This window comes from Phaethon aethereus, assembly GCF_964289735.1.
Source record: "Phaethon aethereus genome assembly, chromosome: 9".
Classification (NCBI taxonomy): domain Eukaryota; kingdom Metazoa; phylum Chordata; class Aves; order Phaethontiformes; family Phaethontidae; genus Phaethon; species Phaethon aethereus.
In genome coordinates, this window is record NC_138585.1 from 2796723 (window position 1) to 2820029 (window position 23307).

At 55.1% G+C, this 23307-nt stretch overlaps 1 protein-coding gene across 1 annotated transcript; it reads left to right on the forward strand.

The window, feature by feature from the left end:
* Positions 1-4506: 4506 nt before the first annotated feature.
* EFHD1 (EF-hand domain family member D1) lies at positions 4507-19614 on the forward strand (the record flags this gene model as incomplete). Its single annotated transcript, XM_082003377.1, has 4 exons — positions 4507-4802; positions 12503-12650; positions 18169-18303; positions 19415-19614. The coding sequence occupies 4 exons, from the start codon at positions 4507-4509 to the stop codon at positions 19547-19549; spliced, it is 714 nt and encodes a 237-aa protein (XP_081859503.1). The 3' UTR covers positions 19550-19614.
* Between the last annotated feature and the right edge of the window lie 3693 nt (positions 19615-23307).

The following is a 23307-nucleotide window of genomic DNA, read 5'->3' on the forward strand; positions in this document are numbered from 1 at the left end:
CCCGGTATTCCCAGGCGGTCTCCCATCCAAGTACTAACCGGGCCCGACCCTGCTTAGCTTCCGAGATCAGACGAGATCGGGCGTTCTCAGGGTGGTATGGCCGTAGGCAGAATTGGCCCCGACAACAGCCCCCTCCTGCACCCGCCAACACGCTCCCGGACCGCGCTGCGGCCCCCGCCACACGGCGCCAAGACGACGGCGCGGGGGCCCGTGCCCCGCGGGGACAGCCGCACCTGCCCGCCCCGACGCAACGGCCCCTCGCAACAGCCCGCCAACAAAAGACGGGCCATCCCGCCGCCCCCCCGCCAGAAGCCTACAGCACCCGGTATTCCCAGGCGGTCTCCCATCCAAGTACTAACCGGGCCCGACCCTGCTTAGCTTCCGAGATCAGACGAGATCGGGCGTTCTCAGGGTGGTATGGCCGTAAGCACTCTCGGCCCCGACAACAGCCCCCTCCTGCACCCGCCGACACGCTCCCGGACCGCGATGCGGCCCCCGCCACACGCGACACGGCGCTAAGACGACGGCGCGGGGGCCCGCGCCCCGCGGGGACAGCCGCACCTGCCCGCCCCGACGCAATGGCCCCTCGCAACAGCCCGCCGACAAAAGACGGGCCATCCCGCCGCCCCCCCGAGCCCCGCGCCCCCGCCAAAAGCCTACAGCACCCGGTATTCCCAGGCGGTCTCCCATCCAAGTACTAACCGGGCCCGACCCTGCTTAGCTTCCGAGATCAGACGAGATCGGGCGTTCTCAGGGTGGTATGGCCGTAGGCACTCTCGGCCACGACAACAGCCCCCTCCTGCACCCGCCGACACGATCCCGGACCGCGCTGCGGCTCCCGCCACACGGCGCCAAGACGACGGCACGGGGGCCCGCGCCCCGCGGGGACAGCCGAACCTGCCCGCCCCGATGCAACGGTCCCTCGCAACAGCCCGCCGACAAAAGACAGGCCATCCCGCCGCCCCCCCGCCAAAAGCCTACAGCACCCGGTATTCCCAGGCGGTCTCCCATCCAAGTACTAACCGGCCCCGACCCTGCTTAGCTTCCGAGATCAGACGAGATCGGGCGTTCTCAGGGTGGTATGGCCGTAGGCACTCTCAGCCCCGATAACAGCCCCCTCCTGCACCCGCCGACACGCTCCCGGACCGCGCTGCGGCCCCTGCCACACTGCGCCACGACGACGGTGCGGGGACCCGCGCCCCGCGGGGACAGCCGCACCTGCCCGCCCCGATGCAACGGCCCCTCGCAACAGCCCGCCGACAAAAGACGGGCCATCCCGCCGCCCCCCCGAGCCCCGCGCCCCCGCCAAAAGCCTACAGCACCCGGTATTCCCAGGCGGTCTCCCATCCAAGTACTAACCGGGCCCGATCCTGCTTAGCTTCCGAGATCAGACGAGATCGGGCGTTCTCAGGGTGGTATGGCTGTAGGCACTCTCAGCCCCGACAACAGCCCCCTCCTGCACCCGCCGACACGCTCCCGGACCGCGCTGCGGCCCCCGCCACACGCGACACGGCGCCAAGACGACGGCGCGGGGGCCCGCGCCCCGCGGGGACAGCCGCACCTGCCCTCCCCGACGCAACAGCCCCTCGCAACAGCCCGCCGACAAAAGACGGGCCATCCCGCCGCCCCCCCGAGCCCCGCGCCCCCGCCAAAAGCCTACAGCACCCGGTATTCCCAGGCGGTCTCCCATCCAAGTACTAACCGGGCCCGACCCTGCTTAGCTTCCGAGATCAGACGAGATCGGGCGTTCTCAGGGTGGTATGGCCGTAGGCAGAATTGGCCCCGACAACAGCCCCCTCCTGCACCCGCCGACACGCTCCCGGACCGCACTGCGGCCCCCGCCACACGGCGCCAAGACGACGGCGCGGGGGCCCGCGCCCCGCGGGGACAGCCGCACCTGCCCGCCCCGACGCAACGGCCCCTCGCAACAGCCCGCCGACAAAAGACGGGCCATCCCGCCGCCCCCCCGCCAAAAGCCTACAGCACCCGGTATTCCCAGGCGGTCTCCCATCCAAGTACTAACCGGGCCCGACCCTGCTTAGCTTCTGAGATCAGACGAGATCGGGCGTTCTCAGGGTGGTATGGCCGTAGGCACTCTCGGCCACGACAACAGCCCCCTCCTGCACCCGCCGACACGATCCCGGACCGCGCTGCGGCCCCCGCCACACGGCGCCAAGACGACGGCACGGGGGCCCGCGCCCCGTGGGGACAGCCGAACCTGCCCGCCCCGATGCAACGGTCCCTCGCAACAGCCCGCCGACAAAAGACGGGCCATCCCGCCGCCCCCCCGAGCCCCGCCCCCCCGCCAAAAGCCTACAGCACCCGGTATTCCCAGGCGGTCTCCCATCCAAGTACTAACCGGCCCCGACCCTGCTTAGCTTCCGAGATCAGACGAGATCGGGCGTTCTCAGGGTGGTATGGCCGTAGGCACCGCCAGCCCCGACAACAGCCCCCTCCTGCACCCGCCGACACGCTCCTGGACCGCACTGCGGCCCCCGCCACATGGCGCCACAACGACGGTGCGGGGGCCCGTGCCCCGCGGGGACAGCCGCACCTGCCCGCCCCGACGCAACGGCCCCTCGCAACAGCCCGCTGACAAAAGACGGGCCATCCCGCCGCCCCCCCGAGCCCCGCGCCCCCGCGAAAAGCCTACAGCACCCGGTATTCCCAGGCGGTCTCCCATCCCACCCCTGGCCCTGACAAGAGACCCCTCCTGACCCCTCCGTTATTCTTTTGCCCTATGTTATATGATTTAATGTGTCAGTGCTCAGATTTCCTCCTCTGAAGTTTTCTGCTGTGCTTATTGCTATATATCATCGTCAGCTTGAACTGAAATTGGTCCTCAGACTCATACTTCTTGGTCTTGTGCCATCTCCCTTTGTACCGTTTTGTTTGCATATATCTTTTGTTTTCGTCATCCTATTTATGACCCATTTTATTGCCCACAAATTTATTTCCAGCAGATGGCAATCTGTCTGTGTTGTTACTGAGTTCTCCCATGGTCTGCTCAGGTGTCTGGTCATGCTGCAGTCGGACAATAACGTCTTTGCTTCAGAGTCTCCAGGGTGGCCAGTGGCCCATCAGCAGCTCTCAGCTCTCCTGTGCATGCCCCTTATGGGAGAGGAGCTAGTCACCACCATGGATGCGGCACTGTCTGAGGGCAAAGCAGTGTGAGCACAGGACATGCCGTCTGTTCCACTCAGCAGCCGTGTTTTCAGGCAGTCCTGGTGTGAAACACCTGCAGTGGCCTCCCCATGCCACATGTTGTGGTGACCCTGCAGCCACCCTGTCCCTTGCTGGGGCAGCCTCGAGCTGCCCAGGCAGCAGGTAGGGTTGTTGCAAATCGCCTCAACAGTCATCTTCTGAGGAGGTTTGGCGGGAATGAGCTTGCCCAAGAGGGTCAACTGTAGGTCACCACATCATGGTAGGGACAGAGGTGTGAAACAGCCGGTGGGTCAGGTTCCCCGTGACGCACAGGCTCAGGCACGCGGCAATCATAAGCAGGCAGCATGTCCAAGCTGGTGCTTTCGCCTCCCCCTCCTCCCCAGTGGGTAAATCCCATCAGCAGCCCCCCTAAACTGCCCCACGCCAGACCTAATCCCATCTCAGGGGATGCCATCAGCCTCCTGTCAGACGGGCCAGGGATGGAGGGTCCCGGGAGGGACTGTCCCATCTCCTGCAGAATTCGGGGGACACCGGGGACGGCACAGGGCAGTGGCCCGGGAAGGGGAGCAGGGTGGTGGAAAGGGGCTGCCTGTTCTTCATGCTCTCCGGAGAAGGAAGGGGAGCCCAGAGCTGAGCTGAGCTTTGTCCTGGGTTAATTTTAGCCCAAGGAGATAAGGGAGGGGAGGTGCATGGTGGGGCTTAAGGGGTCCCTCTGCCCCGGAATGGGGCAGGCCTGGCCTCTGCCGTCCCTGCGGGCGTGGGGTGGGCTGCAGGGTGCCGGGGGAGCCGGCGGGGCCCGGCTGCTCTCCCCGGCCTTGGGGGGTCCCGGCCGGGCTGGGGGCTCGTCTCCTCAGCAGCGGCTGTGGGCTGTACATGGTCTGTGCACCCCGGGGCCAGTGCAGCGCCCCGGTGTGGGGTGCAGGGGGGGCCCCTGGGGGGGGATCCTGCTCGTGGGGGGGATGCGCGGGCTTCTAGCTGAGTGGGGGGGTGTCCCTTGCCTGGGGAGGTGGGTACCTGTGGGGAGATAAGTCTGTGTGAGTGTTCCTGAGCGGGGGTGATTGCTGTGTGAGAGAGTGTACACGTGAAGGGGCACCCGATTGCGGGTATACGGGGGGGGGGGGGGCGGTATCCCCGGGGGCAGCACGGCCGTCTCACGCCCGCACGACGCCCACCACCCCCACGGCCGCCGCGCCTCCTTAAGCGCCCGCCCCGGCCCGGACTCCCCCCGCCCCGTCCCGCCCCGTCCCGCCCCGCTCCCTCCAACTGAAGGAATAAAGTTGCGGGCCGGGGCAGGCGGCCCCGGTTGGAGCGGAGCGGAGCCGGGAGCGCGGCCGCCGGGCCATGGCCTCGGAGGAGCTGGCGCAGAAGCTGCAGCGGCGGCTGCAGCTGGAGGAGAGCGGGGCGGCGGCGGGGGGCGAGGAGGTGGCGGCGGCGGCCGAGGCGGCGGCTGGGGGGGAGGCGGAGCGGAGCTGCCTGACGGCCAGCGCGGGCGCGGAGCTGAGCGCCAAGCTGTGCCGGCGGCAGGACATCAACGAGGGGGCGGCGCAGCCCCGGCGAGCCGCCGTCTTCAACCCCTACACCGAGTTCAAGGAGTTCAGCCGCCGGCAGATCAAGGACATGGAGAGCATGTTCCGCTTGTGAGTGGGGCGGGAGCTGGGGCGGAGGGGGGGCTCTGCCTTCGCTCCGCAGGCCGTCCCAGCGCTTTTCCCCCGGGGCACATCTGGAGAGAGGCTGCCTGCTCTTGGCGAGATGTTCGCATTTCTCCGCGGTTTTGCGGTCGGGCTGGGAAGAAGCTGCGGCCGGTTACCGGCGCCGTCTGATCCCCGTATTGTCTCTGCGCTTTGCGGGGTGGGGGGGGTGGGGGGGTAGGGTTTGCCCCCGACTCGGGACTGGAGCCCAGCCCTGCACGCCGCTCACGGCCTGGGGTTGCCTCAGCTCTACCCGGGTGTGGGACAGCGGCTGTTTGTGGTGGCACCCCTGAGTTGTGGCTTTGGGGGACGCTCTGGGTGGGACGGGGGGGCTGGGAGAGCACAGGCGCTGCAGCCCCACACCCTGGGGCAGCCGGTGGGTCTGTGTCCCGGGGCATCGCAGCGGTGCCGGACATCTGCCTTGGACAACTGCGACCCCGAACATCCCCAGCAGCTCTGCTGGCTCTGCCCAGTGGTGCTGCAGCTCCTTCCACGGCCCCGTTTGCCAGGCTCGGTGCTCCCACCCGTGCACCCAAAGCCAGCTTGAGCACAGCTGCCTCTTGCTTCCCCCATCCCAGCAGGAAGGTTTGTATTAAAGTCAAGCTGTTGGTGGCAATGTGGAGAGTTGCTTCTGTAAGCAGAAGGGCTTGGCCCTTCCCCAGGGCCGTGATTCTGCCCTTTGCTCTCCTCCGCAAGCCATGTACTGGCTCCTGCAGTTGGGCTGTGCCTGGGTAGCTTTGGTTATCTGTGCTCAGGTTTCCCTCCAGCACCGCAAACCCCTGTGCTCCTGGGGACTGATGTCCTCCCAGCCCTCCGGAGAGGGGTCAGGCAGGCAGCCGCATGTGCCAGCCAGCTGCAGGCAGGGCTGCTGGCCTGGGGGTGAGCTGTTGCCAGACCTAAGGAGGCAGGACCACGGAGGAGCTACGTGGGCTGTCACAGCAAGGGGCAAAGACTTCAGCTTACGGAGGTGACTGCAGAAGGCTTTGTGACTTGTTCGGTCCTTGTCCTCCTACCTGAAAGCTGCCTTGGGCACCCTGGAGGCTGGGGGCATTGTGAGGAGATCAAGAGCCTGGTTGAACGCTCTCAGGTTCCGATGCTGTGGGCTGTTGCTGGCGGGAGACCAGGCGATAGGCTTTTGTGAGCTTACCGGAGTTCTTTGTTGCACGGGTAGCATCATCTTGGCAGCTGGGCACGGGAAGAGAGGTGGTCCGGGCGAGACTGCTGCTCTACTCGCTCCTGCGCCCCTTTTGATGATGGTTAAAAGGGATCCCACTCTGCGAAAGGCTGAGACGTGGTGCTGTGAGGGCAGGAGGACAAATGATGCAGGCAGCTGCAGTGCCCAAAAGCTGTGGGTGAGAGCCCACAGCGGGCAGCGGCACTGCCTCAATAGGCATAAGGAAAGGAACAGCGGTGGTTTGGGAAATAAAAAGTGGAAGAGCTGAATTGCAACCGAATTTTTCAACAATGAGCTCATTAAACGCAGGCCTTGTAAGCAGGGAAACCTAGGCTTTGCACTTGAATGCTAATCAGCTGGTCAATTTAGCTGGAAAACATTCTGTGCCCGGTGAGGACTATCGCAGCCGAGTGCTGCCCGGTCATGCCCGAAGGGGAAGAAGCTGGGTTTCATGCTCCCCTGTGCTTCCCGAACAGGCGGACGGAAAACCCCGTCCTGGTTTTCACTTTGTTGCAGGCACCTGGTGTCAGCGGTGGCGGCGGATCTGGTCTTTGCTCCATCTGCTCCCAGTGACCCGTTTCAAGTACTGGCTGACACCACGTGCTCCAGGAGGAGAGGAAATGTTCCTCTTAATTCCTGCCAGTCAGAGCTTGAGTTAATGTGATTAAGGCTTTTTTCTCTGTACAGCTTATTGGCCCTGGCCACCACAATCTGGGGTCTTTCTTACTAATGGTAAAAAATAAGCCTTTCACAGACAGGGATGTATCTTCTCACTGCTGTGGGATGCCAGGTTTCTGCTATCAGGCTTCCCATGCAAAAGGGTGTTTTATCAGTTTAGTGGGACTTGTAAATCTGTTATTCAGACTAAACGTTTACCTGTGGGACCCGGCTGCTGTGTGGGCTGGGTCAGGGTGCTCTGGCTGGGAAGAAGGAGTTGCTGGTAATAGCGGCTGCTCTGGCATCTGTCAGGGTGTCCCAGGGTACAGCTGGTGGCTGTGACTGCCCTGCATCAGGGTGGAAGCAAAGGGCCCCTCTGAACGTGGGACTTCCCAAAATCCAGTGCTCCATCCAGGTGCTGTGTGCTGCCGGCCCCTCTGGGAGCATCCTTCCAAAGGAGACATGATGCTCCTTGCTTGTGCTGCCACAGTCGGGCTCATTTTTCCTGCTCTTCTCCAAGCTTCCTCTTGGCAGTGTCCCCCCATTTCAGCCACCTTCCCCTGGGGATGGGGTGTGGGTATCTGCCATAGGTGCTGGGGCTGTGCAGGAGTGCACGGGGGCTGCTGAGCATGGGCAGCTCTTGGCGTGGGTATTTTTTTTTTGTCAGAGGGACCAGGAAGTCTGCAGCTCAGGCTATTTATAATGCGACCTAATTAGCTGCCTATTCTGACAATGTGTGGGGACTGTGGTAACTGTGATGACCTCCCTTCCCCAAGTCTTGCAAGTGAGCTCCGGAGCTCCGGAGTCTCGCAGCTCCCCTTGGCGCCATCTTGGCCAGGGAAATGGCAGAGGGGAGTGTGAAAGCTGGACTGTGAGGCTGGGCCTGGCAGGAGTGACCTTTCGGATGTATGTAGAGGGGAGAAAACAGCCACCAGCTTCATCCGTGGGGTGCGAGGGAGTGGAGAAATTCCAGCCTCGCTGTTGCTTTTGTATTTAGGGAATTTCATATGTTGCCCACGCATTTCACAAGTGCCTTGTGCCTGGCCGGTGGGAGAGGCTGTGATGTCCCCTCGCCCTCCCGGGGCCACCTGGGAGCCCCTCGCCGGGTGTCCCTCTGCTGAGGGACATGTCTGACCTGCTGCAGCAGACCTGCTTGTTCCAGGACTGCTGTGCTCCCGGTGTGACTGGCTGTCTCTGGAGTCCCAGCAGTTGGGGGGGGTCATCCCCATGGGGACTCAGCCACTCCAGGTGCCAAGCACCCAGCCTGGCCCCTGCAGGCTTTGGTGCCTCAAGGTCTTGCCCAGCATCTCAGAGGAGATCTTGCTGGAGGAGACTTTCATCTTGCCCTCACGTCCCTCCAAGAACAGGAGAGTTCCTGCTGCCTGGGCTGGGGAGGATGGAGCTGTGTGTGGCCGAGGAGCCTGTTCCTGTCCTCACTTTCCAAAGCTCTCGGCAACAGAATAGCATGTTGCCGTTGGAAGGGACCTACAATGATCATCTAGTCCAACTACCTGACCACTTCACGGCTGACCCCAAAGTTAAAGCATGTTATTAAGGGCATGGTCCAAAGGCCTCTTAAACACTGGCAGGCTTGGGGCATCAACCACCTCTCTAGGAAGCCTGTTCCCAGTGTCTGACCACCCTCTTGGTAAAGAAACACTTCCTCATGTCCTGTCTGATCCTCCCCTGAGGCAGCTTTGAACCGTTCCCATGTGTCTGCTCACTGGATACCAGGGAGAAGAGCTCAGCACCTGCCTCTCCATGTAAGGTGAAACGCAATGCACAGAGGGAACTACGTAGAAAGGATTTTGAAATATTTAAGGGGAGATTATTACTACTTCAGCACCATTACTCCGACTGCTTTATTTCAAAGCCTGTATTAGGCCATTGCAGCATGCAGGAACTGCAGATCAAAGTACAGGTGCCTGTAGTATGTGGAGCAACCTCAGGTACAGTGAACATGTATAAGGAGGGCAGGTTTTCATTCCAGCCTCTCTCAAGAAGCGTGAGTGTTTAGAAACTGCTCTTTCATCCTTCAGTATTTGGGATTTCTCATTCAATTATCCTTTTTTTTTTTTTCCCCCCCCTTGAGGTTTTTCAGGCAGCTGGGGAGGTGACTGCAGAGTCAGTACAGGTGATGCAGTCCTCAGCGTCTCCTTTTTCCTCTTGACCCTTCTTTCCTTCTGTAGTGTAACCCCCTCAACTGTGCTACATAACACCATTCCAATGATTGTACTTGGGCAGAAATCATGTGTAACATGCTTCGTGTTCTTAAGCAAGTCTGTTCAGCAAGTATTCCCTCTTCGCTCCCCTGCTTTCCTCCCCCAGCGCTTTGGCAGCCGGGCACGCTCTGCAGCCTGGGTGGAAGCAAGCCAGCGTGGGAATCTGGGTGCATCCTTTTTGCAGCAGATTTTGGCAGCTGCTGCCTGTGTCTCATCTGCTGCCAGGAATGCCGCTGCGGCAGCGCTGCGAAGCCTTATCGTGACGGCCGCGGTGCTTGTAGGTGCCTGCAGCATCGTAGCCATCGCAGGTGGGGACCCGCCACAGCACTGACCTGCTGCTGGAGCTGCCTGCCTGCGATGTGAGACATCTTTGCTCGTCGGCGTGAGGGCCTCTCTGTCCGTAATGCCTGCGCAACACCGGGGTGCGGCTTGGCTTGAGGCCCAGGGAGCTTTGAGCCTGAAGGAAGCAAATCTCCGGTGTCACAGCAGGACAGCGGGTGACAGCGGCACTGAGAGGGCTGGCAAGGCACCCGAGTGCTGCAGGCTCTTGCTGTGCCATTCCTGGTGTACAGGATGGGACCGCTCGCTGGGATTTGTTTAGGGACCAAACTTGTCCTGGTGCTCTCCTCCAGCTCTGCCTGTGCTGCCTGTTAGGACTGACCGGTGTCCATCACCAGACAGGGCTGCTGTGCAGGCAGTGAAATGGGTGTGAGTGGTATCAGAGGATGGCTGGAGCCCTGGGCCCTGAAAGGGAGCTCCAAAAAGGCAGACAGCAGGGTTTTTGGTAGGACTGAGGTATGCCAGGAGCGTTGGCTGACCAGCAAGGTGCATCCTGTGCCATGCCCCATTGCGTCGAGTGCCTGTGCGGGGGCGGCGGAGAATGAATTGCGCTGTCTCTCTGCCCTATAAATATGCCTCTCCCTAAATAGTCTGGCTGTGTGGCTCCGTGGCAGCCGAGTGGCTGTACCCAGGTCCTAAAATACTCGGGCTGTTTTAGGAGGTGAGGGGGGTGGGGAGGGAATGCAGCAGTTTGCAGGGTGCTGCTGTCGCTCTGCGGGGCTGCCACCGAGCTTCCGGGGGCTTCAGCGTCACTCTGTCTGGCTGTCCCCAACTGCAAGGGACTGGTAACCTGATTTCAGGGCGCATCTCGGCGCCAGCTATAGCCCAGCCTGGCGCGTTCAACACCCATTGTGCGGCTGGTACAGCACGCCACTCTGCCACCGCGGTCCACTGCTGGCAAGACCCCTTTTCTCACAATCCTGGCTTTGTGCTGCCTCTCTGCAGGGATGAGGAGCCCTGAAGCTGTGCCCCACGCTTAACCCTTTCGGGGCAGCGTGTTTGCCCGGGGCTCAGTGTCAGGGCAGGCACTGAGGGCCGGTGTTTGCTGTGCGGGTGGCTCCTGTAGCAGAAGGGAGAGATAAGCACAGCAGGCGTGGGCTGGCTTGTGCCCTTCTTCTGTTTCCATCTCCATTACCTGATGCTTCCGAGAGGGGCTGGGCAGTGTCCTGATCCTGGATGGGCAGCCTTTGGTGGGGACCTCTTGGTTATCCTGCTTCTGCACCCAGCCAAAGGCAGTGTGAGCTTGCTGGGGACAAAAAAAACCCCAACCCCAAGTGCCTCCCTGACACTATATGCTTTGCTGTTCTACCTGATCAAAGGTACTGCCTCTCCAACTGCCTTAATCCAGAGGAATTGCTCCACACCCTTTCTCCAAAACTTAAAGGAAAGCAAATTGACAATTAAATATTTCACTTATTACACTCTGTGAGGTCTTGAAAGTGCATCTTGGGGCTGGGCTGGGCTATGCTGTGAACGTGTGCCTTAATTAACTGACGCCTTCTTTGCTGTGATGAACCTGCTGCCTTTCCTCCCCATGACGTGTCAGGTCTGTGACCTGGTTTCTGCTCCGATGGAGGTTTCTTTCCTAGTTTTCCAGACAGCTGACCAGCCTGGTGGGCTTGCAAGTGTGCAGAGCGTGCAGGCAGATTGGTAGCAGGGGCTCTGCACCAGCCTGATGGTGATGTCCCTGTCATTTGGGGTCTCTTGGGCGTGGGACCCTTGGAAACAAAGAGGCACGGAGAGTATAAAAGACGGTTGTGGAGGTGGTGGGACTCTGAAAAGCTCTGGAGGCCACCCCAGTCTGGGCAGAAAGCACCCTGTGCCCATGCTCATGAAGGCAGGGGCAGAGCTCTTGGCTGCAGCCCTGCCTTGCGCTGCCAATACCTGCAAGCAGCTCGGGGCCAGCAGCTTTGTTCGTGCCTTCCTCTGCCACAGCTTCCTCTGTGGCTGTGAATTTTCTCAGCTGGAAAGGGCTTTCTTCCAGGGTAACCACAACTGTGCAGGTCTCGGTCTGGGATGGCTACAGCCCTCATTTCTTCGGAACAGAGCTAACAGTCAATGAAAGATGATGGGTGGGAGGCTCCTGCCAACGGGAAAGCTTCAGTGCCATGCCTAGGGTTTCCTTTCTGAATGGCTGAAAGGATTTAACTCTCTCGGGGTTGAGATGGTGGTGAGGGGGCAGTGGCAGGCTGTGCACTGGGGCTGAGCCCAGCCTGGCTGACCCTGCCCTGTCCTTCCATGCAAGCCCCTGGCTCTCTGCTGGACCCTGAAGGCAGGACCAGGATGAGGGAGGGCTGCTGATGAGCTGTCCGATAGCGGAGTGCCCATTCCTCCAGCCTTTGGACTTTGGAACCCAGTGATGGCCCTGGTGCGTGTGAAGTGCTGGTTCCTGGGTCGGCCGAGTGCTTTACTCGCACCCACAGCAGATGACAGGGAAAGAAGTCGTGCACAGTCCCAGGCTGAGCACGGCAGGTCACTGCCTCCCCACCCCTAAAGCACTCTGCCCTTTGCATGGGTGCTGTCTCCTCCTGCAGAGAGTCCTTGCCATCCTTTGTGCTCCATTGGGAGCATGGTCCCACTCCAGTCTTGCTCCTGGAGGTGGGCACTCGTTTTCTCTGCCAGCCTGGCCCCAGGGTGCAGCCCCCAGCGCCAGCAAGGATTTCTGTGCGCCCCCAGGGCTGCCTTGCGGCTCTGCCTGGGGACACTGCATAAACAGTTGCCCTGAAGCACAGTGCTCGTGTAGTACAAAACCATTTCAGCAAGGAAAGATCTTAACAGCTGGAGGGGGTGTGTTTTGCTTACAAATAGATAGCGGCTTTCTGCTGAGAGGTTCTGGTTGGTCTCTGCTCCCTGTTTCTGCTCTAAATGAGCAGGAGACCTGGCAGCAGCTGGCTGTGGCATGCCTTTGCTTCACTGTGCTGGTGCATGGTGTAAGCTGCGTGTAAGTAACTTTTGTGTTGGACATGCAAGTGGGCGAGATGGAAATCCCACTGAGATAAGCTGAGTTCCTTCATGTTCCTTCTGTGTGGGTGGTTTGGTCTGAGCTCCCCTGAGCACTTCTGTCTGAGACAGCTCTGAAAGCTGCCTGCTACTTCTGCAAGCTTAATATATCTCAGCACTCGCCGTCTTGTGCAGCTTCCTATCCCTCTGCAAGCTCTGAACCACCCCGTGACTGTATCCATTTGCACGGTTCCTCTTCTGGGAAGATGGATATGGGGTATGTTGAGGGCTGACTCCCTCTCCTTTGCACCCTGCAGGTATGACTCGGGACGAGATGGGTACATCGACCTGATGGAGCTGAAGTTGATGATGGAAAAGCTGGGAGCCCCACAGACCCACTTGGGGCTGAAGAACATGATCAAGGAGGTGGATGAAGACTTTGATGGGAAGCTCAGCTTCCGTGAGGTGAGGGTGGCAGAGGGAGTAGGCAGCTGGGCCCTGTACTCCAGCTGTAGGTAAAACTGTCCCCTCCATGTCTCTCTAGCTGGGAGGTGCAGTGGAGATGCAGGTGAGCTTCCCCACGCCATGGGGAGCTCAAGGTGCGGACCACTGTTAGCCTCCACCTCCATGTGGCAGTAATGGTACCCAAAGTCAAAGACCTCCAACCTCTGCCTGCTTTGGGACCGTATTTGAGCCTTGCTGCAGCTCCCTGGGAGTGCTGACAGAGCTCCCTGCTGGAGGTGGCATATCTCTTCAGTCACAAGGTCTCCTTGCTGGGCTCCTGCAGTACAGTGTCTCAGGCCTCATTTCAGGTTCAGGGGAAGGGCTCTGCTCAGAGCAGCTGGTCTCACGGGGTGCAGGAGGTTTCCTCTTCCAGTTTATATTGGGTCCCTCTCTGCATCACACAGTGACCAGGCACAGCAAGCTTCATGAGCAGTGGTCACCTCCCTGCAGTGAGGAATAAATGTGGTGATGCAGCAGTTTGCTGCTGCATGCTGGCTCAGCAGGGGGACACAGCCAACAGTCTGTCACCACTGTGCTGAGACTGCTGGGAGCACTGTGGGCAGACCAGGATCTGCTGCCGGGCAGAGGAAGAGAGGGAATTTGAGCAGTGACCTGCATGCACTCAAGGGTACCCAGCTCATCTTAGCAGGAAGAGGGAGTCCAGATATCAAAACCTCCTGTTGTATCATCTCCTCCTCACAGGCTTTGGTTGCTGTCTCAGTCAGAAGTGTACATCACACTGTAGCTTTATGAATTAACCGACAGCCCCTTTGGGCAGCAAGAGAGCCAGCGCTGCTTATGTCCTGCAGTGATTGTGAGGGCTGTCCTGATTCCTCCTGCTCCAGGGGACAGCAGCAATGGGACCCAAGCAGCTGGGCTCCCTTGTTTCTGCAGGGGCTGTGCTCTTTCCATGCCACTTGCAGGGTGAGGGGTTGGCTGTGGAGATGAGGTGCAGAGCTCTCCACAGCTCAGGACTTCATGTTCTTCATCTTGGAAGTGCTGGGATCTTTGGCAGTGCTTGGGAGGGAGGATGAGCAGCCAAGGCCCGTGACCAGCTGGGCTGGTTGGAGTGTGAGGGGTGTCCAGCAGCTCACAGAGCTGTTGCACCTTCTCTCTGTGCTGGCACATCACACCATCTCCCCCTGCTTTCGTTCCCCAAGAGTTTTGTTGAATTTCTTTTGCTGCAAGAGGGCAGCAGTAGAAGACAGAGGCCAAAGAATGCTGGGTTACAGGGCCTGGCCCATAGAAAGTGAGGAAAAGACAAGCAAATCTGGGAAGTGAGAGCTGTCAGTTCACACAAGCAAAGCCCTGAGCTGGTAGCTCCTCTGGGCAGGGAAGGAGACGTGCCCGGTCAGAGGTGAGCGTGGGGTAGCAAAGAATCCAGGAGAGCAGGAAGAGCACCATGCCCTTGGCCCCAGGTCAAGCTGCAATTGCTAAATCACTGCATGGGCTGGAGGAGCCCTCTCTGCGTGCCCCCTGGGCCATGCTTCACCCTGGTTGAAGAGCTGGGGACAGCCTCTGGGCTTGCTGCAGGGGCTTGCTCCTGTGAAAGAGAAGCGCCTTTATCCCCAAGGCTCTGGAAGATGCTATGATGTCCTGGCACTGGTGGTGCAGCACAAGTGGCAGAGCTGCCTTTTCTGCTGCCACCTGTTTGGAGCACAGCTCCTCGCACAGCCTCCCATCAGCCGACACGGGCTGCCTGTGCTGCCAGCCCTTGGCAGGCGACATGGGACAGCTGGTGCTGTTGTTGCTTCTTGCCAGATGATGGTCAAGCAAACGCAAGCTTGAGTGGCACGTGGGTTGGAATGAAGGAGCGTCACTGGCAGAGCTCTGGGGACAAATTACACAGCAGCTTTGGCACGTACCCAAAGCTTCCCGTGCTAGAGAGGAGCAGGGTGCTTCTTGCCTTGTGGTAGATGCACGGTGTCCAGCTGCTGCGTTCAGGCAGAGGACTGCAGGGAGGCAGGTTTCCCAGGGGGTGAAGAGGCCCGAACCAGTCTGTAGCCCTGCCCCACTCCACTTGCCGTTGGTGGCGATGAGCAAGCATGTGGTGGGTGACCAAGGTGACTTGGGGCACTCTGGCAACACAAAGAGAAACCCTGGTTTAAAAGAGTGTCTGAATTCAGCAGGGTGTAACTCGAGCACTGGAGGGCTCCTGTCTGCCTCTCCAGAGAATACCGAGTTCTGACATACCTGCCTGAAGACGTGCTTCTCGTGGCCTGGCTAGAGAACTGGTAAGGACCTCTTTCACTTGCAGCAGGTCACCTTTTGTTGCTGCTTCGAGTAGTGTCATGTCCTCCCTTCCCACGTAAGCTGTTGCCTGGAAGGCAGGCTTGTATGGCTCTGACTTGCTGCTGCTGAACCGCTGGCCCTGTTGGGAAAGCTGCCTTCTGCCATTGACCTTTGAGCATCAATCAATACGTCAACAATAACTGCACAAGACTCCCTCTGTGACACAAGCAAAGAAATTTAGGCTTAAAAAGATTAGGTACAGTGCAGGGAAAAAACCACCTGACTGTCTAGTTCTGTCATTACCACAGGAAACCAGAGTTAATTGCTGTAATAGTAATGTCTGATTGTAGCTGCTATCTAGAACCCGCAAAAATCCACCCACTGTCCCCCATGCCTGCACCAGCTTAAATGCTGACCCACGTCGTGTTTGCTAGCAGGGTTGGTACAAACCACAGCTTTGGGTGGCATTGCTTTTCTGGCAAGCTGCTCCAAGGCTGCTGTTGCCAGTCAGTCCCGTACCTTCCCTCACATCCCTGAGGCCAGTACGGTGCCTGGTGGGGCTGTGTAACTACAGCATCACTCAGAGACCTGGCACTGTGGGGTAGGTCTTGGATCACAAAGGATGTGAGAGCAGATAAATCTCTTATTAGGTTAGTGGGGTGGAAAGTGTGTGTCATGTCCTCCTTGAGAGCAGGGTTTTTAAAAGTACCAACATTATTCACTTTTGCTTCTCTGTTGACATTTCCCTAAGGCTTAGATGTATGTGACATGTCCTGGGCCCAGCAAAGGCTGTGGGATGTGCTGGGAATGGGAACTCATTGGGAAACTGAATGCAGATTTCTGGTGTTTGCTAGTCAGTGCCTTTACCATTGACCTTTGAGCATCTATCAACAATTAACTGCACAAGACTCCCTCTGTGACTCAAGGAAAGAAATTTAGGCTTAAAAAGATTAGATGCAGTGTGAGGGGAAAAAAAAAAACCACCTCGAGGGCAAATAACTGGTGAGGTGGGCTGCAGACAGTGTGATTACATGATGAGGGATTGCTCCTGAGCTCCTGTGGAAACCAGCGTGATGCCCCATGGTCCACCTTGCTGGGTTCTTGGGGCTGACGTTATGCTGTGTCCGCTCCAGCCGGTGGCTCCGTCCCTGGTTTCCTTGAGCTCAGCTTCCTGGCTGGGGCAGCCCATATTCCACAGGAGGATTGCTGCTCCATCCCCTAGTTTCAGTATGATTCATGCACATTTGTACTCGTGACTGGGTGTTTCCAGTCCCTCCCTGGGTGACAGCTGTACCAGACCTCAGGATTGTGCTGCCTCTACTGCCCTTTTCTGATGCCAGGAAGTGGGACTTGCAGGGTGGAGCAGAAACTATGAGGAAGAACCATGACTAATGCCAGCCTGGCTGCCAGCCCTCCGTGTCACCATGCCTGGTGGTGGAGGAAGAGAAGAACTAGCCCATGCCTAGCAGATCTGAGCAGAGGGAGTGGATATCTTGGGGACGATTTGGTTTCTTTCTGAGTAGGATGTTTTGCCCATTCAGCAGAGCATCATTAAATTTCTTACATGTGTTTGGAGGGGGAAAAGTTCCCTCCCCAAGCACAGCCTGCTTTCTGTCTGCGCTGTGCTGAGCACACATGGGTTATGAGGCCGTTGCATGAAGCAATGCCTGGTGATACCGCCTCTCTGAGAGGGCAGGCAGCGCTGCTATCATCTCCACACCCTTCCCCATGGGAGGCCTTCCCAAACTCTTGCATCTCCACCAGCTTCTGTGAGCAACGCATTAGGAACTGGCTCAGAGTGGATGCTGGGACTTTGCTGCCCTCCTCTGGGACAGCTCAGGCTCTTCGTAGGAAGCAGCATGTCCCAAGTCTGGCAGTCTGAGGACCACAGCACTAGAGATAGTTGATGTTCCTGTGCAAATGGATTTCAGGGCAAGGCTACATGGTATTTGTGGCCCTCTGCCCTGAACTGAGGTGGTGCAGTAGCACAGCTTTATTGCTTGTGCTCCTTTTGTACCCAAGTGACTTGTCCACATCTCTGTTCTTTCCATACTATGCCAAGCGTTGAGACACCTCCTGGGGTGGCCAAGAATAGCAGGGAGTTACAGGACCTCTCAAATTATGCATAGAGGATCTACATCTTAACCTGGAGTTCAGTTGGCAGGTTGAAGGTGGTGTAGAAGTCTTTATTTTTAAGCAGGCAGGTCTTGTTCCTTCAGTAAAAAAAAGTGTGCTTTCCTGGAGGATTATATGGCTTTTATTTTTGTTTCCTTTTGCAATTCACTTGCCAGTATGCACTCTGCTATAGTGACTCTGGATTTGTTAAATGTCCATGGTCCAATGCAAGGCAAAGGTTTCAAAACCAGTTGCTCTGTGGACACTTGTTCAAGCCACTCTGACTATCACAAGGGCATGCCTCTGACCTGACCTCCGACAGCTCTTAGAGAAGTGCTCCTGTATGTTATTTAAAGGGCACGACAAGAATACATAGGCTTTGCTCACCTTAGCAAAAACAGCCGAGGTTCCCTGTAACAGGCTGAGATATAACTCCAAGGGTTGATTTGAGTCACTTTCCCATCCCCTGGACCAGTTGAAGTAATTATGTTCTGTTGTTCTGGTGCATTTGACCTTGATTTTGTTTTCTCCTCCCTTACAGTGTGGACCACAGGAGTTGGGAAGGACAGAAGGCAGGGTTCGTAGCAGCCAGGCAGTCCCAGATCCCTTTCGGCTCTCTTCTCGTAACATGGTGCACTGGCACCTTGGTCCAGGGAACCTGGGGTCAGGACTGAGCCAGGGCCATCTTTGCCCTGCTTTTCGTTGTTATGGGGTGTGATCTGAGCCCCCAGAACACTGGGAAAGCTGGGGGGGGGGCTTGTGAATATACCATTAGGATGTGGGGACATAAAGAGGTATATCTGAGCCTACCATATGGTTGTACTAAGCAGGTGGAGAGGTGTCCTCCTTCTTCTGCCCATGTACGCTTGGTAGGAGCTGTGCTTGCTTCACCAGGGCTCTGCTCCACAGAAAACCCTCTTCCTCTGAGATTTCTACCTTTTAGTCCAACGAGGCGTGTACCACAGCCAGGGCACTGGAGCACAAGTTCCATGGTGCCACTTCATTTATATAGACTTGGTTTCCTTTGCTCAGAAATGTAAATTCCATCCCCCTCAAGGTAAATCTCTGTGCTGTTTGCATTTTAAATTGAGCTTCAGTGAAGAACTCGAATGTTTCCTCTCTGTCTTACTAGTTCCTGCTGATTTTCCATAAAGCTGCAGCTGGGGAACTTGAGGAGGACAGCGGCCTGTTGACTCTTGCGAAGCTCTCGGAGATAGATGTCTCCATTGAGGGAGTCAAAGGAGCCAAGAACTTCTTTGAAGCGAAGGTATGCTGTGGCACAGAAAAACGTGAAAAAGCTCTGCACACAGGCTTTAATTGCCACTGAGACACTGACCCTGCTTGCTTTTCAGTACAAGATACTGCCAGATTTCTTCCTAGCTAAAAGGATGTGTCTTTCATGCCTCCCCCCTCCCTAAACTCAGCCATAGCTTTTCCCTTCAAATTTTGTTGGAGTCTAGCTACAGCCTTCCTCTGCAGATCAACGCTAGAACGACTTAATTCACTGCCTCTGCTGTGGGTCTTACCCTGGTAGAGCTGACTGGCTGACCTGTGTCCCTGTGGCTGGGAGCTCTATGAAACTAGCTGGCTAACCGCTTTTAAAGACAAAAAGCATCCTGGAAACTAATGGGATTGAGTTTCCCATTTTGCAAAGACTCCCTCAACCTGAACACTCAGAGTTCAGTGGTGAATGGAGTATTTTGAAGTATAGGATTTCAGACATCTCTTTCTCGAGCAGCTCTCTGTAACCTTTGGAATCAAAATTGTTCTGCGGGGTCCTGGTGTTGGCAGAAAGAGCTTTGCACCATTTGAAGCTGACAAAGCACCGTTTTTCTCTTGGAGAGAAAATAATCCTGCTTGTTTATATAAGAAGTTTTTTCCCAAGAGCATAACACAGCTATTGCACAGCAGATGTACTGAGATGAAAGCTGGAAAAATAGCCAGCAAATAAACAATGTCTCTTTGATCTGCAGATTATCCGTGGTGTAGTATGATGTTCTCAGATTTGGCTGTGATTCAGAACTGTCTTCTGCAGTCATTTCTCCCACTGTGTACTCACAACTTAAGCTATGCTGCCTGCTTACAAGAAAGAATGTATGTGACCTGGTACCAATGGCATTGTTTTGGTCACTTGTTAGTGACTTCTTAGGAAATGACCTTTCTTTTATTGATGTTAAAGTTATGCAAGCTAACAAGTATTGGGTGTAAATACCCAAGCACTGCAGTGTAATTAATACGTGACCCATCCTGACAGAGCTTCCCAGCAAGTGCTGGAAGGTGCAGCAAACAGTTCTGCGTTGCTCATCTGGAAGTAGTTCAGGCTCTGGCTCTCCCTCTGATGCAAGGCTTGATGTTCTTTTATTTTCTCTCTTGTAAAGGTTCAAGCCCTCTCTTCAGCCAGTAAGTTTGAAGCAGAGATAAAAGCTGAGCAGGATGAGCGAAAGCGGGAAGAGGAGGAAAGGAAACACCGCCGAGCGGCTTTCAGGGAGTTAAAATCTGCATTTACCCAGTAACCGACCAGCCAATATGCACTCCGAGATTGCACATGACTTGGTACATTTCCCAGATCAGGGCTCTACCTGGAGAGAACTGCCTGGATCCTGCCTAAAACTCGTTACAGCTTTGCTAGCCTTCCTCTCCTGAAGATCCTCCAGAGTTTCTAAGGGCACAACTCTTGCAGTTACTATGCGTTCATAATGATGCGAATCGTAAGAGCTGTGTACGTGCTGTTTGCTCTGAACTGTCAGGAGCACATCACCCTGAAGCAGAAACAGCAGGTAGCAAATCATGGTGAGCACTGACAAGTGTCATGTTCGCTGCCTTCATTCTTTCCTTCTTTCCTAGACATCCTTTTTCTCTTAACTCCTTATTAATTCATTCCTCGCTTACAGGCAAGTAGTGAGGTCTTGTGTAAATCGGTGTACGAAGTACAGCTTGATGTCCTGTATGTTTGTACTGCTGTTGGGTGTTGTCACGCATCCTTGACTACCCCTTTATTTGTCCTCAAAGCTCCGTGCCACAGGCACTGTGAAAACACTGTGAAGAGAGAAAGATAGTTACTAGGGACATGGATCAAATTAATTATCATTTCCTGCCACCCAGCATGTTGGAGAGTCTTCCAGTTTTTCTTCTCTGAAGTGCCATAGTAATAAACCTTTCAATAAGCGCTGAGTTTTCCCAAGACTTTGAAGGGAGGAAGCTGGCGCTCTCTTAAACGAGGAATAGAAAACTGAGTTGCCTGACCATGTATCTTCTTTCACATTCCATCACGTTTAGTGTACTGTATGGCTTCACTGTATTTTCCAGCCTTAGGCAGCTGTATCTGTTTTGAAGGGATATTGCTAGCTGGACGATGCAATCACACTGGGGTTTTCTATTTGGAAATTTGCTCATATCCTGAATCACGAAGGCGACATTGTTTGATTTCATTAGAGCCACAACAAGTAACACCAGCCCAGCATATTGAACAATCCCTGCTCAAGAAGGGAAGAGCAACAAGGTGAGCACGTTTAGCTGAACTGAATTCGGAGGACTTGCACTATATTATTAGCCGTTTTCTTTCACAAACACAGGAAACTTGCCCACAAATGTTAAAATGCCTACTGCTTGTCTGGGTATATACACTGTAGGTCATGGCAGGGGAGCTGTGTTCCCTCAGAGACCTCTCTCGAAACATGGATGGATTTGCTCAAATTCTGCCTCTGCTATTGCCCCAGTTTGTGCATTTTATTTTTTTTTCTTTCCAGAACAAAACTCACCAGTCTTTTCACTTGTCTGTTTTGCTTCTTAAACTGTGAGCACTAAACTGTGAGCGTGGAATAATAAATAGAAAAACCTCTATTCTTTAATGTCAGGTGAAAGAATTGCTAAACAATTAAACTGTGTATATATATCTTCACAGATTATATTTTATAAATCACGCTTTTTTAGCTAAATATTTATAATTAAATGTTTTTATACTTTACAACAAAGCAGATAATTTCATCTTCAATTATTTCTCCTGTTGCTGAAATGTACAAATAAAGCATTGTTATCTCTGGTCTTGTCTGTTGTTTATTTTAGGTCCCTGAATGTACTGTTTTGTTTGCAAATTGCAGTAGCAATCCCCACTCCCAGACGTGCCTGTGTTTGATCCCCGAAGCTTGGGTACCTGACTTGCATGAGTGAGCGAAGTGTTCAGCCCCTTCTTGATAAGAACTTCTCCTTCTGTACAGCAGTTCTGGTGTAAAAAGCCCTAATGTTTGCAATTCCTCAGAAAGGGACATGGCTGTATAAATATTTGAAATACTGTCCACTGCTAAATGTTGACATCTGAACATTGTCAGCCTTCCCTTATCTTAAAATAGACACTGCATCTCAGCCCACGTAGTGCTCCAGCTGGGAGCCGGGCAGGTTGCTTAAGCCAGATTTCCCTTTGCATTTCCTCTTTCTGCCTTTATAAGGGAGAAGAAAAACCCCAAAATGTGGACATCTGAAAATGCATCCAAGCGTCTTGTTCTGTCTGCTAAGTTTTGCTGGCAGAGCCAGTTCAGGGGGGCTCAGGAGGAGGCCCAACTATGCATCATTGTAGGTACGATCCTGTGATGAAAGAGAAAACGTAAGTATTTTAGCTGGTGCAGCTCTGCTCTGCCCATTGTTGGCAGTCAATGCATTTGCTGTATGTCTGTGAGCTCGCGGGTCGCAGAGGTCAGGTAAAATCCGGGTGAAGGTTCCTTAGTCTCTGTTTCCACAGGAAAATTGCAACACTGCAGCTCTTGATTTTCTTTTTTTTTCTTCACGGCGTAGCAAGCACTGCTGACTCGTGCTGCTTTGCACGTGCAGCTGGGTGAGGAGCCTGAGGCAGCAGGAGGACAGGGTGGAAAAAGGGCTTCCAGTGGTTTTATTTTAATAATTTGAGGCAACTCCAGCTGACAAGTTTCAGTAAGGAAATAAGCAGTGTGTCTGTAGTAGGTTTGCTCAATTCAAATAGGTGCAGTTGGTTGGGGTCTTTATTCAGCACAGTGAACAGTAAGTGCTTTTGGATTTTGAAGTTGCAGCAATGTGAGTTTTGAAATTAGCTTTGCAAAAATGGACATTGGGAAATTAATGGCTTTCTAAATTGTTCTGTTTTGCTGGCAACTATTGGATTGAATAACAGTGTCATTAGGTTATGCAGAAGTATGTCTAGCTAAGTCTTCCATCTAACACTGGCTGACAATACTTAATTTTATTTAACTATAATTAATGTATTACCGTCCTTGACAGTCTTTTATGCCTGATGACACCACAGGTGGCTCTTAAAGGTCCTGGCAATCCCAACTCTCCTTACTGATACCTGCCGGGACATCAATACTGGTCTGGCACTCCTGGCAGAGTGACTCTAAGTCCGTTTGTGATGGCAAGTAGAGAAGTTTGATGAAAAGCCTGTTGTGGTTGTGGGTCTTTCCCAGAAGATATGAAGACTTGTCTCCAGTCGCTTATCTCCTAGAACAGGAACTCCAGGTAATCCTCAATCCCTGGAGGATTTTTGTTTCAAGTTTCCCAGAGTAGATGTACAGTACAGGAGTCACTAAACACTTCAGCCAGCACTGAGGATGGGTTCAGCCTGTCTGGATACTTGGTTCGCAGTGTGGTTTTCACCGATGCTCCTGTCACAGCCATCATCGTTGGCTGTAGGGGACAGCGTGTGACAGCAGGAAGACTTACCTAAAAAGCTTAGTGTAAACACAGTCAGGAGGAAAAGGGACACAGTATGATCAGATTCTTCCTGGCTTAGGGTTCAGGTTTTAGCTGTGAGGATTAAGGTGACTAAATCGAATTTTCATCTTACAGGAGTGTCCAAACAAATCCCTTGGCAAGATGGGTTGGAGTAACCAGGGTGCTTTACTGTTGCCTTTCAAACTCAGCTTGCCGCATGTGGGAAGGATGTCTGAAAAAAACTGCGTGTTGCAGAAGCGGCTTTTTTTATGTATCAGTGTATTTATCGTAGTCCATCTTTCAGCATAAGCCATGTGAGGTGACAGATGCATTGAAGTGACTGACTTTTAAAACTACAGTTGGATGTTCACCTGCCTGAATTGTTTGTTGTTTTTATTATTGTTAGGGAAGTGACAAATGAGGACACGGAAAACCGAGGCTGCTGAGATACTGACTCTTCTCAGAAAATCCCTGGTATTTTGACAAACAGGGGAGCCACTTTTCAAATAACAAAAATCAGGTGTGGTGAGGGGAGATGTGACAGACTCTGCCACATCTGCTGGGCCGCTTTTGACAATTATTTGCTGTTCCAAAG